The sequence below is a fragment of the Poecilia formosa genome, unplaced genomic scaffold, assembly GCF_000485575.1.
Source record: "Poecilia formosa unplaced genomic scaffold, Poecilia_formosa-5.1.2 Scaffold139, whole genome shotgun sequence".
NCBI lineage: Eukaryota > Metazoa > Chordata > Actinopteri > Cyprinodontiformes > Poeciliidae > Poecilia > Poecilia formosa.
In genome coordinates, this window is record NW_006800078.1 from 1,270,591 (window position 1) to 1,288,551 (window position 17,961).

The 17,961-nt window shown below is 40.0% G+C and overlaps 1 protein-coding gene across 1 annotated transcript in view; it reads left to right on the forward strand.

The window, feature by feature from the left end:
• The window catches only part of LOC103145310 (cytoplasmic dynein 1 intermediate chain 1-like), a gene marked incomplete at its 5' end in the record, with an annotated part of 63,021 nt that overhangs the window by 19,290 nt on the left and 25,770 nt on the right, over positions 1 to 17,961 (forward strand). The window contains 4 exons of the mRNA XM_016676683.1: positions 2,498 to 2,669; positions 4,075 to 4,174; positions 5,151 to 5,276; positions 16,395 to 16,541. Coding sequence (XP_016532169.1) covers positions 2,498 to 2,669; positions 4,075 to 4,174; positions 5,151 to 5,276; positions 16,395 to 16,541 — 545 coding nt within the window. The remainder of the gene's footprint in view (positions 1 to 2,497; positions 2,670 to 4,074; positions 4,175 to 5,150; positions 5,277 to 16,394; positions 16,542 to 17,961) is intronic.

A 17,961-nucleotide genomic window follows, 5' to 3' on the forward strand; every position in this document is an offset into this window, starting at 1 on the left:
CAGATTACAGCAAAGACAAAAGCTCTCATTCTTTCCCCTGCAGTCTTCCTGCCTCTCAGCTTCTCGCATGTTGCTGGTGAGTCTGTGATGAAACGCGGCCGCTCATGTGTGACACTGTCTTTCTTTTTTTTTTTTTTTTTTTTTTTTTTTTTGCCCAGTCAGTGGCTGTATCTGATTGGAGGGAGGGGGTAGGTTACAGTTGAGGTTGAGGTTAAGGAGGGTCCGCCATATCAGCTCCATGGCATGTGGGGGTCAGCGCTGATTAAAAACGTGTCACTTGACCCTCTGGCCACATTTCAAAGGAAAGACAAGTGTGTTTGTGTGCAAGACCATGTGAAAGGTTTGTGTAGTTTATAATAGAAAAAAAAAATACACAAGGCCTTTGGGGTGTATTAATATAAAGCTGTAGATGTATGTTCAGTTGAATAAAGTGAATTTTTTTTTATTTTTTTTTGGCTGCAGCACGCGTTCGTAAACACACAATCACCCGTCTCATCCTGGCCTATTAGAAAGCCCAGCCTTTGATCTGTGCCACTCGATTCACTGGGTCTTTTCTGACAACTCGTAAGAACATACAAAGGGATGAGGGGATCAAAGTCAAGAGGCAGGGGGAAAGGTCGATACATGTGTGCCTGCATGCATGCGTGTCTGTGCGTAAAAGGCCGTGTGCGCTTAGGGGACAGTGACTTCAAAAACCGGACGCCTTGCTGTGCAGCCATTACGTTCAAAGGGAGGCGGGCCGCTCACAGGGCTTTGTTTTTCTCTTGTTTATGAAGTTCTCGTTGAAGGATTTTACTTGGAAACATCCATTAAAACTGCCTGTAGTTTATGATGTTCTGGTTCTGGTTTTCATTGAGATAAAGAGAATGCTAATCTGTTTGAAGAAGCAGAGAGGACAGTGCCTTTGTTTGTTTATTTTTCTAAAAAAAAAAATGCTAACAATGGCATTTTTAATTAAAACTGTAAATCAGTCAAGTTTTTTTTTTTTTCCAGGCTTTACTTCATTTGTTTTTGCTTTCTCAAATTAATATGTTTTCAGTTGTCACTTATCTGTCTCCTAGAAGTGGGAGTGTGGCAAAAATAATGCATCTCCCATGGTGTGTCAGTATAGGAATAGGAATCCTCGTTTTCCACAATTACAGTAAAAGTTTCAAATAAAAAACTATTTAAAAGTTTCCATGATTACCGTTCAGTCCAGGTTTAAAAGTGGCCTGAATCCCAAACTGTGTAATAACAAGTTTGTGTACTGTCTCACAAACTAATATATGTTTAACGAGTGTTTTTGTTTTTAATTTTTTAGCTAACTGCATTGCCCATCATCATTTTTCTTCCTCTAACATAGAAATTGATCCTACTGTATTTTTTTTTCCACTCCTTATTTTCTTTCACACTGTTGCCACAAAAAAAAAAAATGTTTCCATGGTTACTTGGGCTTCTTCTGCATTTAACTAACCAGCCTGGTGAGCCGTGTTTCTCACTAAACTCTGTGAACAAAACAGAACAACTCAGCAACTACTTTCTCAAAATAAGAATGTCAAGCATATATTAATAGGATATCAGTCTTAAAGTGCTAATCCCTTTTACAGGGCCTAATATGCTAGCTTACAATTACTTTACCAGACCAAGCTGTAGCGCAGCAACAACAGGACCGAGTGAGAGAGATTCACTCTAATGAGAATATGGTATTTTGATTAAGAGCAGCCTTTGACTATTATTAGATTGGTGTGAAAGTGTCACATCTGGTCGCTTAGAGATACTTAACACATGACTAGCGACCAGTTTTAATATGGTCAGCATGTCTCTCCACTCAAGGTGACAACATGTTTTTGGGTGGTGGAAAGAAGAAGAGTAAGTAGTGGGTAGAAGAAAAAGTTATATCTGTTACATCCAGAACAAGTGTTTCTTTTACTTGTGTCCAAAATATAAGTTGTTTTTCTTTATTTTAATTTTTTTTTCCACAATGCTATAATGGGTCTTTATGTAATTCTATCACTTTCAAGCAAGCACATAAACTCTTTTTTGAAATATTTGTTCTATTTACAAAAACACTAAAAGAAACATTTTAATTTCTTTTATGGCTTTGAGTTAGTGTCTGTTTCAAACAAACAAAAAAAAAACATTAAACAAATCAAAAGCTGGGGTCATTTCTCATGTCCTTGGTGCTTTTGTATTAATAATTTTTTCATGATTTTGATGCGTTCAAAGTATTTTATTGTTGTTTGAAGAGGGAATAGCTTGATGCTTTGCTGCAGTTTTTTATTTTTATTACAACAGTAAAAAATTTTATTTTTAAATTTGATGATTTGTAATGAACCTGATTTTGTGGTGCACCACCAGCCACTTGATGCGCTATGCGCAGCGATGCGGCAAAGCGCCTGGGTGAAGCGGCAGCACTGATTGTGTGGATTCTGGGTGAAATACGAACAAGACATTGTACGAGTTTTCAGTTTTATTTCCTGTTTTGATGTCTTTTTTTATTTTATTTTTTTTACTGTAGGTTCTTTTCCTGTTCTGCGGGAACTGACGGAAGAGGAAAGGCAACAGATCCTGCACTCGTCAGAGTTTCAGAGTTTTTTCGACTGTAGCATCCGGGTGATGGAAAGAGCGCTCGCTGAGGACAGTGACATCTTATTCGACTACAGCGGCCGTGACCTTGAGGACAAAGAGGGGTGAGAATTTTTGATGCATCTGCCAGAAATTCAATTAAAGTTTGAATCCCATCATTAAAAAAAAAACCCCAAAACAATTATTTGTTCATATTTTAAAAAAGAATGGGGATGCAAAGTGAATTTGGTCCACACATCAAGCATCTATTGACACTTTTCCAAATTGCAAATGTGCTAAAAGTGACTCAAACCCACCGTGTCCCACTTGGGGCCCGGGAGCTGCTTTGCTCTTTGAAAAGCATGTTTTCATAGTGAGGTCACACTCTCAGATGGTTAAAGATTCCTGTGAAGTGACATCCGTTGCTTCTTACAAGAGCATTGTCTTGCCATCTGAGCGACTGCTTCCAAAATAGAGGTTATCAAGCCGCCGGCTGGAGTTGTTCTAGCCAGAAGTGCAAAGCTGTTTTAGGTTACTGCGCTGCTATTATGGAACAACTGCTTTTACTGATTTACTTCAACTTTGACCGCTGCAGCCACAGCGAAGTATGAAGCCTGTGGTCAAATAAAGATTATGTCTAAAAGAGGCCGTAGCCCATTGCTCAAGATCGGACCTGTTTTTTTTTTTTCTTCTCCCCAGCAATGTGCTTTTAAGAGCATAAGTACATAACTCACATTCCACTGCCTTGTTTTATTATATACAGTCTCACCCAACACTGTAAGAATGGCGCATATATATTTTGTTAATTAGTACTCCAAAAAAAAAAAAATCCTGCTTGTAGTCCAGTTGCTTTGTCCTCTCAGTTTTGTCATGGATGGTTTTAGACCAAGAAATAACTTCTTGTTGTACAGATTGCTGCTGTGGTCAGTGACATAACAGAGCAACATGTAGTTTGACCCCAAGGAATATGCTCATCGCTGGCTGAAATTACAGACTCTCTAAGATGACAAGCAAGGCACACAGTTTTCTTCCTGCCCCTTAGGAGACGTAAAACTGTTTAACCTTGTTTGGAGCCTGTGAATGGATTTTGACAACACCAATGAGGCTACACATTCGGTCTCAGTAGATGCTTGTGGATGTGGATGCTTTTCTTTTGCTGTGACGGGGAGCCTGGACAGAATTGATGAGAAGATGGGTAGAACTACTGTACGTAGCAAGCAAACATGGAAGAAAACGTTAGAGGCTTAAAAACCTTGGAACAGGACCAGAGGTTTATCTTCCAGTAGAACACCAACAAACAGGCAAAGCTACACTGGAATGCAATGATTTAAAACAAAGCATATTTAAGATATTTAGTTTGAAAAGGTCTTAGTTTTATGATCTAATGATATTATTTGGGTCGTTTCTATCTCGTCATGCACCAGCAGGTGCACGCTTTCAACCTGATGCGATTTTACCTGTGTTTGTTTGGAAGAGGATCTGGATTTGGTTTTGATTCATCTCAAGTTTCGTCATCTTGTCTGCTTGCAGAGACTTGGGAAGTGGCTCTAGTCTGTCCTTCTGCAGACTATTCTACGATGAGCACTGGTCCAAACATCGTGTTATTACCTGCCTCGACTGGTCCCCTCAGGTGAGACCTGATATTTTTTGTGTTTCAGTTTATTTAAATCTCACCCAATAATGCCATATGACACTTTTACTATTTGATTAATTTCCTCTTGTTCTGTGTCTAAGATTCCCTTCACAATATCGAGTGTCTGCCTTTAGTTTCAGTGGCATAGGAAGACAAAATGACATGTTGAAAAACATCATTGCATGCACGCTGCAACATGCCATGTATGCTTCACATACGGACAACTTATTGACAAATGTATTTATTTCCGTGATTTGGTTCACTAAGTTAAGCACACTATATAAATCAAAAGCGCAGACGGATGTTTTCAAGCCTTTATTCTCGTTCATTTTAATGACTTTCTGCTTACAACTAATGAAAACATTACATAACGATTAAAATATTAATCATTAATCATCATCAAATAAAAGACGTCTTAAGAAAAAAATGTTTAACATCTGCTTAATGATTGTTATTTTCTAAAGGTACCTTTAATCTCACAAACAAGCCTTATTTGGACACATTTAATCTTAATCTATGTAATCTCTCTTCAATGCTTCACTCAGCTCTGACCACTGGGGAGCACTCATACAGCACTGTAATTTGAATTACTGGTCAGCTGATCATTTAGTTTCATAAGAGAGAAAAAAAAACTCGAGATGGGAATGTCTTGAAAACATTACATGACGTATTCCACACCATTGATCCCAGTATGCATGCACTATTCGGAACTGGAGAAAATCAAGAGTGAAATTCGTAGCTAAAAACGAGACAGGACTTGATATTTCACCAAATCTGCTTCATTATCTCAAGCTTAGACCCACCTAACACCTGTCTTTCTAAACACCAACATGGGAAGGCAGGAACAACTTGACGGCAGTTTAAAAAATTACATGGATCGAGATGATCTTTCTGTTGATTCTTTTTATTTAAGCACGTGTCTCTCTGTCATCCTTTCTCTAACCCTTGTGGTGTCTTTCATTTTCTCCTGCAGTATCCTGAATTACTGGTTGCGTCCTACAATAACAATGAAGATGCTCCCCACGAACCGGATGGCGTTGCCCTGGTGTGGAACATCAAGTTTAAGAAGGCTACACCAGAGTACATCTTTCACTGTCAGGTACTTTAAACCTTTAAACTTACACTTACATTTTTACACAGTACCATAGCTATTTGAGGTGTGCACAACATCTTTTTATACTGTTCGTTAGAGTGAATTAAATGGAAGTTCTACTTACGTTCATCTGACATTTTAGATAGGAAAAGGCCAGTTTTAAAAAGAAACTGAGGTTTAGGGAGGAAGAAGACTCGTGGATGGTTGTGACGTTAATCGCAAATGACACAAAGAAACTTGATGGAACGAGCAAAGAGGGAGCAAGATGATTGAGGGGGAGGACCGTCAAAGGTCCCATCAAACAGGCAGGGCCGTGTAGAGATGTCTCGGTCATAAAACGATGTGGTGTACCACTTTCTAATCCAACGCTGCATGTGTGCCTGTTAGCCCACCCATGCTGATCCTCCCACAGGGACACTGCAATAAGTCTTCCTCATACAAAACTGTGAAAATCACTTGCATTAATTATCTACTTTGGTGTATAAGTGATGTTAAGCGTACACTCTCCGTTTCAAGCTTTATCCACTCAGTACATGTGTACTGCATTTACGTAGACGTTTCCTCCACACCTCTGGAGCGTCTAATTATTTTCCTGCACCATAATTTATGCTACTGCTGAACTTCATGTGGTTGCACAGATAGATTATAGCCATGCATTATGTCGCTGTAGCATTGTGTAGAGTTTCCATGCGGTTCTTAGATGAAATATGTTCAGTGCATGTAGTTTTGAGTTTATTAACAGTGTGGTTTCAGCTCATGCCGATGCGTGAATTGTCAGCGTTCAGCTGTAGACAAGTAAAAGGCTCAGTATATCATCTATATGTTTATTTTTGGAGTTGGAGTTGATGGAGTTGAATACAGGGGAATCCTGTAAAAAAAACTGTTACAGGCTGCAGAAGATTGAAGACAAAGTTCCTGATTTTTTTCATAAGAAGTTTAAAAAACGGAGTCTAAAAAAAACAGCAAAAAAAAAAAAAAAAAGGCAAGGGAGGAAGAAACAAGTAATAAAGCATAGATCATTAATTCTTCTGGGGAGAACTATGGAAAGTGAAATTTTTTTTTTCCTTCTTTTCTCTTTGGTACCTTGTCCAAACAGAACTGTGGCTCTAGTTAGCTGTGGATCAGATGGCTCTTAAAGTGCAACCATATTCTGCTGTTTAACCTGCCAAACCACAGGGTCTGGTACCTCTTCCGAACTTGTTTTTTTTTTTTTTTTTTTTTTTTTGTCTTTTGACTTCCACCTCTTGTCTGTAGCAAGAATAACAGAGTCTAGCCATATGCCCCTTCTCCCCTGCATCTGTAATTTTACAAGCTGTTGGCTACACCCTTATGACACACTCCCACATGCTTTGTCACGCCACATTGCTGCCATTGGCAAATACTACCAAATCCTGTTTTGTTTTCAGATTTTCCTTCACCTGATAGATGGGTAGGTAATATCTGAACTCTGCATAACTCTCGATTTCTATGTAAGCATAAAGTGGGTCTGTGGTTGAGGTTGGATTTAGCTTTGGGGTTTATTGTTTAAGACTATGATTGATTGAATATTAAATTTTTGGGGCCCCAGGTCAGGCTTCTTTCTTTCTTTTTTTCTTATCAATGTGTGTTCATAGAACAGACAAAGCCTGAGCTTTTCAGGCGAGAAATAAGCTTTATAAAGTTTAAGATAGGATTAATCGGCTCATAGGTGAGGAGAGCTTCGTTGAGGGAAGCATACAGAGAAATTGAATAGAACAAGATTTTCTGTTCCTTGTAAAAGTTTTACAGAGCTCCAGTGTATACAGAGCTGTACCAATCAGGTACTGCAGGCGTTACGTCTCTAAAATCTCGATGTGATTGATTGTAATGAGGAGGTTTATGTTTTGGCAAAGCGTCAGCATTGTTTGGGGCTGTGCGCTGTGGGAATCTAGCATAAATATCGTAGCCGTATTAAACGGTGCTTTGGTGTTGCACTGTGTTAGACTACTTACTGAAAACAGATTGTGGTTTGCTAAAACATATGTCAAATTAAAAAAAAAATGCGATTAAAATTACACTTAATGTTTTAATTCCTTTTGTTCTGTATTTGTGTCTGTTCCTGTAGCTGCTTTGACTGCTTTGGTTTACACTTTTTATTCTAAAAAAAAAAAACAATTTGTAAATATGTGTAAAATCATTATCCTATTTATAGACATATTGGCACTGTCATTTCAGATTTGTATATAACATTCCAGCGTTTTTAAAAAGATGCACCTTAAGATTTTCTGGGGCTTTGGAAAAGAAACCGGCCCACAGCATCACAGATCCTTCACCGTTCTTCACAGTAGTCTGAAATTGTATTTTTTATATTCATCCTTTGTTTTATACATCAGCAATAGTCTTTTTTTTAACTTATGTTCAATATGTATATGTTTTCTGGCAGTATTGTTCTTTTATAACAATTCAAAAGTATATAATTTGAGCAGCAACATTATGTTCACTGAAATCAGTAATTTACAAACTGAACAAACCCTGAACTCAAAACGCGAAACTGTTCAGCCTAGTAATTCATTTCAACATGATTCGTAATCAGCCTTTTTTTTTTTCCTAGATTTTATTTGACATGAACTGAGTAAGTATTGTGACCCCAATTCTGGAGCCATTAACCTGCAATGTTGAGAGTGTGTGGGGAGGGGTTTGTACTGCAGAAAAGGTTTTGCATCTGCTGCGGATTCTGCTACCAGCGTGGCTCCTCTCGTCACGGCCATCTTGACAGTGGGACCCATCATCGCCTCATCCCAGTTGGGTCCAATCTTGTAACTTCACACCAGCCTCTCAAGTGGGCAGAGTTGCACCACATGAAAGGGGCCCATTTGGCTCAAAACCTCTGCCTCAACTCCCCCGACCGCACGCCTCCCTTTGAGAACCCCCGCCGCTACTGTCACATCTCATTGGTCTCAGTCATATTTTTATCAATATCCTCTGCGTTGCTATCGGAAACGCTGGCACTTCCAGGATGTCTGATTCCCACAAATGGAGCTTGTATGGAGCGGAGCGGAAAGAAGTGTTGGAAGAGACGGATGCAGAAACTGTGTCATAATTCAAATGGAATTATTGCAATCTCATCGTACGATGAATTAAGCGGAGCAAAGGAAGACAGTGATTCTCTGCGATCTTCAGCGTTGGGCAGAAACATCATTAAACAGATAATAGGGAACATAAAAAAGGTAAAACAATGAGTTAATGTAAAAACAGCTTTCAATGCCAGGACGCCATTTACCAGTAGGTGAAGACTAATGGCGGCACTTCAAAAACTTCACGAGAAGGGCGTGTGTTCAGAGCTCTGTTCCCTGTCTTCAGCAGAGATCTCACACAATGAGTTCACTGTCAGTTCCCCTCACTGTCTTGTGCAGGGCGTTGAAGATTAAATGTAAAAGGATGTGCAGAATTGATCTAAAATTATTCAAAAAGTGGGTTCATTAAAGGGAGGACACAAAAGAAATAATATGTCTTGATCCTTAATATTTATATCCTTGTTGTTTCCCTGAAAAAAACAGCACATATAGCAAAAATAGATAACAGTGTTACAGCAGATTTAGGACGAACAACCAAATGTGCTCTATGTGCAAGATGCTGGAAAAAGAAGGAAATATCCACACTCATCTATTTTCATTGCTGTTATACATCTGTACAAATCATTAAGACTAGAAATGGGAGCCTACATGTGATCCATCCAGAGCCGTTTCTTCCAATTGTCTGCCTTTGCCGCTGCGGCAACCTTGCCAAGTAATCAGTGATGTCTGTAAGAAAGCCGTCAGTGTATACACCAAAATGTCATTTATTTTAATTCTCAGTTAAAGAAGACATCAGCAGTATCAACAAAAGCATTGTTTTGTAATGAATACGCCAGTTCAGAGGCCTGGAACCGAGCTGCAGCACATATTTCTGAGAAAGTGACTTTTTTTTATGTTGTTAGTTTTCTCAAAAACGGCCAAAACTGAAGCAAATTGACACAGTCTTGCATGTGATTTGCTGTGAAACAAAAACCGTACTTTAAAATAAGTGTGCATGTCCATATAATTAGAATATTGTAAAAGGAAAAACATTTCAGCGTGTTTTTCTTTAATTTCGGGTGGGGGAAAAAAAAATCCAAGCAAAAATGCCGGAAAATACTGGAAAAGCAGATCCAAGAGACAGAGGAAAAAGGGCCCGGTATGTGCTCCCAGAGCCTCTTCCTCGTTCTTATGCTCCATTGTTTGCTCGGTGAAATGGAGACTCTGGCTCGGTAATTCTTGGTCCGTGCCAGAAACCGCAGAGTGACAAAATCTGTGGGGTGTCATAAACGAGCGAAGCCAGGGGGAGAAAGGTGGTCGGGAGAGAGGCGAGGCTGCGTAGCCTTGATGCAGGGAGAGACAGTGGGATCCATCTGGTCCTGATAAGGCAGAGTTGAAAACAGATGAGTGCGGTAAGAGAGATAGAGGGGCGGAGGCCAGAGGGAGACGAGGGATACGGCACGGAGATTGGGAAGACATGCTATCTGGCATTCTCTACTAGGACTTTTCTTTCATTTCAATAGCACTTTCACTTAATTTCCCTGTGTCTGAACTGACTTTCAGCACTTTAGTGCTATAGTAAACAACAAATGACCAATCGCCAGCTTTGTTTCTCTACATTCCCTTGTCGGGTGCCGTCTTTCATCGTGGTGCACTGTTTGTGTTTTACCCTTTACAGAACAATTCTCCATGATATAATGCAGGCTGTCAGAACTGCCAAATCCCAGTTGTTGGTGTAGAAGGAACATAGGATGATACTTGAGTGACTTTCTTCGTCAGACACACACAATCACAGCAGACTTTGCCCGAGGATAGAAATAAAACCCAACTGTTCTGACAGCAGGAGTGTCGCCCAGTGTGTCTACATCCTCTTCTTTTGGTCTAACAGGAGATGACTTAGCAGGTGTCTAACCTCCTCTGCATGTGAGATAAAAAAAAAAGAAACCCTCCGCAGAGCCACTTTGAGTTTGGAAATGAAATGTCAGGCCTGGCATCGAGTTAGTTTTGTTATCACGATGCAATCACACTGTTTAGACAGATGTGCTCGTGTGACTAACACATCTAGGAAATGAAATAAAGAAAAGCTCTCTTTTGGTTTGTGAAATTTAAGCTGTGTTTGATTCAGTAAAAAAAAAAAAAAAGAAAGACATTTATAAAAATTGGTTTAGCTAATTGCCATCTTACTGTGAGCCGAATTACAAGATTGACGGTGTCTTTTATCCTTGAAAGTCGTACCAGCGAGCTGTTTTTGCTAGTGCTGCTTACCAGACTGTACTGCTGAGTAGACTGTGTGAGATTCTCACGGTATGCTAACCGTAAGTAAAAATACCACACTTTCAAAGTATCACTCTATAGTCACAAAGATTTTTAAAAAATGTGAAACTGCATCTAAATGCATCTATGTAAAACTAAACTCCAGCAATTATCCCTACTCCATATTGGATGCTTACTGTTACAGTTAGAAAAATGTTATTTTAATAATGCCATTTGGATTTAGACACAAAGCTTAAGCAATAACAGAATAATTCAGTAGTAGTTTTCTACTTGCTTGTTTTGGAAAATGGAGTGAGCAGAATTGTCGTCTTGCTCATTACAGTATAACATTGGAAGTATGTTAGTGGCTCCTTTAGTTTCCATGACTGCCCATGGTTTTTGCAACTGTGAAAATTTCCAAACAAGCAAATTAGCCTTTCTTGTAAGTGAAGGAAAACTGTAGTTGCTTCCTGTCATGAAGCTGACCCGAAGGTTCCCAGTAACAAGTGTGGGAGGGGCTCTCCTGCGCCCTTATGCGCCATGCAGCTTGAGAAATCTCTGTCACTTTCTTTAGTACCAATATTATTACTCTATAATAGCATTATTGTATTACTCCATGATATTTTGCAGCTAAAAATGTAGCTATTGAAAAAGTGAAGTAGTAAATGAGTTACATTTATTCAACTGTAATTGTTTGACTTGTTAGAAATGAGAATAAGTATTTCTTAATGTTGAGCGTTTTTTGATTTTTTTTTTCTCACTGATTGAACGTCCACCAATAAAAGATTACATTTTTGTAAATTATTCAACATGAGATTATGCTGCTGGAATATAACAGTGAATTTCTTACCAGGCTTCTGTATGTATGTTGCTGTTAAATATGGAGGGTACCTGCCCCAAAATATGTTTTGCACTGAGTACTTTAGACGGCACATAATTTCCCTCCAACTCATGCAGTGAGTTAACTAACCGATGGCAGAGGCTTACAATTTAAGGACAATTAGATCAAAGCCATGTACGTGTTCAGCTAAATTATAAAATATTTTAACTGAAAAACTTCCAGTCAGTAACTAATTGACCATATAATTCACTCTATTTGTGGGCATGACTGCATAAGATGAATTTAGAAAAATCCATATAATGTAGCCAGAATGACATTTGTGAAAACGCCCAAGTTTCTGTCGTACATCTTGCCGTCTTTGGGACAGAGCCGGTCTTAATTTTCGGTAGCACCTCCACTAAGCCCGACAGTACATGAGGGGAATGGTGGCATGACCTGCGGTTTCTCAAAAAGGGGACTCAGAGTTTATTTGGGAATTTTCCTCTTAAGATGGCGACACTGATAGGGCTTTTGAGTTAAACTAACATATGGAGCAAATTGAGGGGTCTCTTGATTTGATTTAGCTTCTCTCTGTCATTACTCATGTGGGGTAGAGATGTTTATGTAGGGTGGTGACTTGTAGAGGAAAATAGAGCGAGTGGAGGACATGGACGTTCTGTGTTTGTGTTTGTTTATTCAAGTGGATTCACGTGTTTATTTTCCAGTTTTGACGGTGCTAATAGCAAAATTTAAATCATATTTTTGGATTTTTAAAAATGGAAACAACATATGTGTTGCTGTTGCACTTGGACAAATACATCACAAATATGTATGCAGTAAATATTTAAACACACACATATTAGAATAAAAGCACCAGCTGAGCAATGTAGTGCTAGTTTTTGCTTATGAGAGGAATTTTGTACCGTGTGACGGAGGTCAGGTTATCAGTTCCTTCACTTTTATTGTGGCCAATGGTTTACAGTAGTTTTTTTTTTTTATTTAAAACACATGTGTTGCTTCTCACACAAAAGAAAAGAAAATAAGAAACAGGACAGAATTAGATTTTTTCTCACACTCTTCTGTCGTTGGAAGACTCAGGACAGCCGTGGCTCTTTGGTTATGTCCCAACTGGAAGGTTGGGCTGAATCCTCACGTCTGTCACATGTTCGTAAATCCAAAAGTAACAAGGTACCTCTTAAATTAGATGAACATGAGATCTAGATATACAAACCGGATTCCAAAAAAGGTTGGGACACTAAACAAATTGTGAATAAAAACTGAATGCAATGATGTGGAGATGGCAACATCTAATATTTTATTCACAATAGAACACAAATCACAGGTCAAAAGTTTAAACTGTGAGAATGTATCATTTTAAGGGAAAAATATGTTGTTTCAAAATTTCATGGCGTCAACAAATCCCCAAAAAGTTGGGACAAGGCCATTTTTACCACTGTGTGGCATCTCCCCTTCTCCCCTTCTTCTTACAACACTCAACAGATGGCTGGGGACAGAGGAGACCAGTTTCTCAAGTTTAGAAATAGGAATGCTCTCCCATTCATGTCTAATACAGGCCTCTAACTGTTCAATCGTCTTGGGCCTTCTTTGTCGCATCTTCCTCTTTATGATGCGCCAAATGTTCTCTATAGGTGAAAGATCTGGACTGCAGGTTGGCCATTTCAGTACCCGGATCCTTCTCCTACCATGATGTTGTGATTGCTGCAGAATGTGGTCTGGCATTATCTTGTTGAAAAATGCAGGGTCTTCCCTGAAAGAGATGACGTCTAGATGGGAGCATATGTTGTTCTAGAACCTGAACATAGTTCTCTGCATTAATGGTGCATTTCCAGACATGCAAGCTGTCCAGGCCACCAGCACTCATGCAACCCCATACCATCAGTGATGCAGGCTTCTGAACGGAGCGTTGATAGCAGCTTGGGTTATCCTTGTCTTCTCTGGTCCGGATGACATGGCGTCCCAGTGTAAATGACTCCTGGCCCAGTGCAAACGGCTGAGCTTGTGGAGTTTGCTTAGAAATGGCTTCCTCTTTGCACTGTAGAGTTTTAGCTGGCAGCGGCGGATGGCACGGTGGATTGTGTTCACTGACAATGCTTTCTGGAAGTATTCCTGAGCCCATGCTGTTATTTCCTTGACAGTGGCATTCCTGTTTGAGGTGCAGTGACATTTAAGGGCCCGGAGATCACGAGCATCCAGTAGAGTTTTACAGCCTTGGCCCTTACGCACAGCGATTGTGCCAAATTCTCTGAATCTTTTGATGATGTTATGCACGGTTGATGATGATAACTTAAATGTCTTTGCTATTTTACGCTGGGTAACACCATTCTGGTATTGCTGCACTATCTTTCTGCACAACAATGGTGGAATTGGTGATCCTCTTACCATCTTGGCTTCAGAGAGACGCTGAAAACCTTATCGGAGCCTGTCTACAGTTTGTGATTGAGACATTTTGGTCTAATTTAATGAGCGTTATGTGTAAATATGAAAAAGAAACACACTGTAAGCGTTACACAGTGCATTGCACAGCCATGTGCTATTCCTCTACACAGTGCATGGCTGTCGGCCATACACTGTTTGCATTGTGCTGCAAGCCATATGATTTCATATGGTTTCTTTCCCCATTTCACCTTTGCACACATACACACGCACGCACACACTCACCCCTTCTGAGATACACACAAACAAGATGGTATGCATAGACTCATAAACACTCCCACCGACAGTCAACTTGACCACCAGCCCATTTCTAGATCGCTCTGGGACAAGCTGCACTTTATGTAAATAGTGCTTTAAAAATCCCATGGAACCAGTGGATGACATATTGGCATTTTGGAGGAGACACTAAAGGTCTGTTGTCTAAGTTTTGCTTCCAATTTTTCTAGTGTTTTACATTTTTAAGCATTTTTATTCTTTTCCTTAAGCGTTGTAAATTTTTGTTTGCGTTCCACGGGTTCATTCTGAGCCGAGTGTTGCAACAAAGATCTCATTATGGCTTCAGAATGATTGTGAAGATTCTCAATTCTAGTTTGAACGCAATTGAAAAATCCCTGTAGTAAAGCATGGCAGTGGAAGTATCATGCTGTGGAGGTTCTGTTTTCTTAACAGGGACAGGGAGGCGTGTCAATGTGGATGGGATGATGAATGCAGCTGTATGCAGGAAGAAAACCTGCACGAGTTTGCAAAAGGTTCAGGAATTGAATACAAATGACGCTTTTGAAATTTTTATTTGCAAAAACAATTGAAAGTGCATCCTCTATTTCCCTCTTACTTCACATTTGTGTTGCACTTTGCATTGATCTAGCGCAAAATGTCCAAAATGTAAAACATGTCCAAAGAATATTAATACCTTTGCAATCTACTGTAGATGTTTAATGTCATTCAGACCTTTTAATATTTATGTTTTGTAGTTTAGGTGATTATTGCCCTCTCAGCTTCTTGTTAACAAGCCCAACAGCATGTTGGCCATGCAAGCCTGGCTCGTAATACATGCTGATAAAGCCGAAAACCACAATCCCCTTTTGTCACACTGTGTAAATAAAGAAAGAGCCCTCATGGCAGCCAATGAGCGGCTTTATTTTTATCGCCAAAAGCTCTGTTTATTTTGAGTCTCGACATCTGAGGCGACTACAGAGCCTTTCCTCTGGACTCGGTGATGCCTCTGGAGGAACAGAAACGCAAAATAAGGACTGCGTAGGGTTTTCTTTCCTTCTGGTTTGTTTTCCAATCGCCCTTCAAACTGAAGTGGGGTTTTGGCTGCTTTGCACATGGTGTGCTGGAAGGGATGGACGGAGAAGAAAATAAAGGAGTACTACGACTGCAGTGTGCATTTGGTCTTCTTGGCCATAGTTGTGCCTATTGCTGCTGTGCTCAATGTTAGTGGCAACACAGAGGTTAGTGGAGGTTTTCCTGGGAGGTGGTCATTGTGGCTGGATCTTTATTTTTGTTTTGGGCTAGCATCACAAAACAAATTTTAGCAACATCCATTCCACTAATGCGTTATTATTTTTAAATTGGAGCTGTTAGAATACCAAATTGCAATTTGTCATGAAACCATTATTACATCAATGACTTCCTTGTTAATGCAGTGATTAGGAGTAGGATTCTGATCATTAATGACAAATTTGGTCTCCATGCACACGCTAAGCTGCTTTTTTAAGAGCCAGATATCTGGCATCCAGTCTTCAAGACCAATAAACGTGTCAGCTGAGCTCCGTCTAATAAATCTACGGCCGTGTTAGGCAACGACGCTGCTCCAGAATGCACCCTGCATCTTGTAGTTGCTCTGTTTTTAATTGTGATTTGTGTCTGAGAGCTTCACTTGGCGCTGTTGTGCTTGTAAATTATTTCTCCTCTCAATTTGTTAAAGCGTTACACCACTTACCCTCCTGTTGCGCTACGCAACGGGATGAAACATTTTCTCATAATCGAGTCGAGGAGATCCTCCGGTGACCCCGGGGTCAGGGGCAGTTGGCTGCGCCGAGCAGAAGCCAATACGGAACGAGCGCCGAAGAGGAACCAAAACTCAATAAGCGCGGCAACGAGGGGCGGGAGGGAGTTCAAGGCTGCGCCTTGTTGTGATGGAGGCCACGGTGAGCGCTCCAGTGGCTGCTGGAGTTTTGATGCTGTAACGTGAAACGGCTGGGGCGGACGGGGTCCACAATTCCCCTCTTTGTCTGGTCTCCACCCCAGCGTCACCCCTCTCTCCTCTCCTCAGCAGACCCTCTCAGTGGCCGAGCTCATCATCTCCGTCTCTGTCTGTTTCCCCACGACTGCCACCCATTTCGTCGTCTCAGTGACTGGTTTCAACTCCCACCCAGTCGAGCGTGACCGCTTTAAATTCGTGTCGTTCTCTTTTCTCACCACCTGATGATGTCTCGTCTCATAATTTCACCAGTCCGACGCATTTTAGCACTCATGTCTTTTCTGTGTTGTTTAACTAATATCTTGTGAAACCCGCCTCATCGTAATGAAACACCCAGGTATCCCTTTTCCCAAAAACTCTTTCTTCTCCTCTCTTTACAGTCTCCGGTCGTATCCGTCGGTTTTGCTAAGTTTCATCCGAACTTGGTGGTAGGAGGAACTTACTCGGGACAGATTGTTCTGTGGGACAACCGGAGTCACCGCCGGACCCCGGTGCAGAGGACTCCCCTCTCTGCTGCAGCACACACTGTAAGGCCCTTTTTTTTTTTACATAAGACACTGTTAAAAACAAGAAAATACAAATGTTAGATCCCGCTATGTCTCTAAGCTCCATTTCCATCGATCAGTGGATCCAACAATTGTGCAAACTGGAATTATGAAAATAAATTTTATAAAGTTAATACACTAATTTAAAAAAAAAACTCAAGTTTTTCAATAAAAAGTCAATGGTTTTGTTTTTGGGTGTAGCAAAGATGACAAGAAGAGCTTGTTGGTGCTGCGTACTTTTGTACTGACTGAACAAACTCATTCATGTTTTATTCTAATTGTTTCAATTGTGAAATTGTTTTTTTTGTTTTTTGTTTTTTACATTAGCAGAATATTAAAGTTTTGCGCACATTTCTAATGGAAACGCAGCTACCGATCAGTTCAGCCTCTGATCTCTGCAAATACTGCTCTGGATCAGACTTATCAGTTTCTTTCAGACAAGGAAACATTGGCATTATCTAAACATTTGCCTGGAAATATTAAGATGTTGATATGAATGTGCTCCCGTACAATGCTAGTTGAAGCGAAATAGACAGTTCAACCTTCAGGTGCAAAATTCATTTAGGAAATCATATAAACAACAATAAATGGCAACAAAAAAAGTCAATAGTTTAGAAAAAAGCAAGAAAAAAAGCAGAACATACAGTAAATGTATTGCAAAACAATATTTTGTGAACTTTGCATAATTACTGTAGACCCAACAAAACCAGATTTATGCAAACACTACTTTTTTTCCTGAAATGTTGTCTTCTACTAAATATGTTTTCTGACTTTTTTTTTGTATTACAAAATGTTCAGTTTTGTAAATGTCATATTTTGCATTCCAGGGTGAGTGTACAACTTGTTGTGAGAGGAAAAAAAGAAAAAGAGAAAACACATCGAACAGATTGCCCAGTTTTAACTCCAGTGAACTTGCTCACTCTCAACAAATTACCAATGCATGGACACAAGCAGCAAGTCCTTTTATAGTCTTAGTCATGTAGCCCCTTGCATTGCCACATGCCTTCTGTATGGTAGTCTTGAAGAGGTTGCCGCTCTTGTCCCCTCCAGTTAGTGAAGTCTAGCTTACTAGCATGGTGCTGATTGCTGAATGGGCCCTTTGTGCAGCCCAGCAGACAAATCAATTACTGGCCAGTAATGATATAATGGCTTCACACACTCATGGATTTGAACAGCAGCACATGTCCCAAGCGTAAAGGGATTGAAAAGGACCACTGCACTCTGGCATGCAAGTTGCCTGCCAACCCTCTGTGCTTTTGGTCCTTAAAGTATCTCATTATGTCATGTGTTTCACTGTTTAACTGTATAATAGGAATAAGGGTGTTTTAACAAATTTCATATTATTAACAGCAAATTTTGAAGGTTCAGAAAACGGTTGTGGTTTTGTCAGCCTTTTGCAATT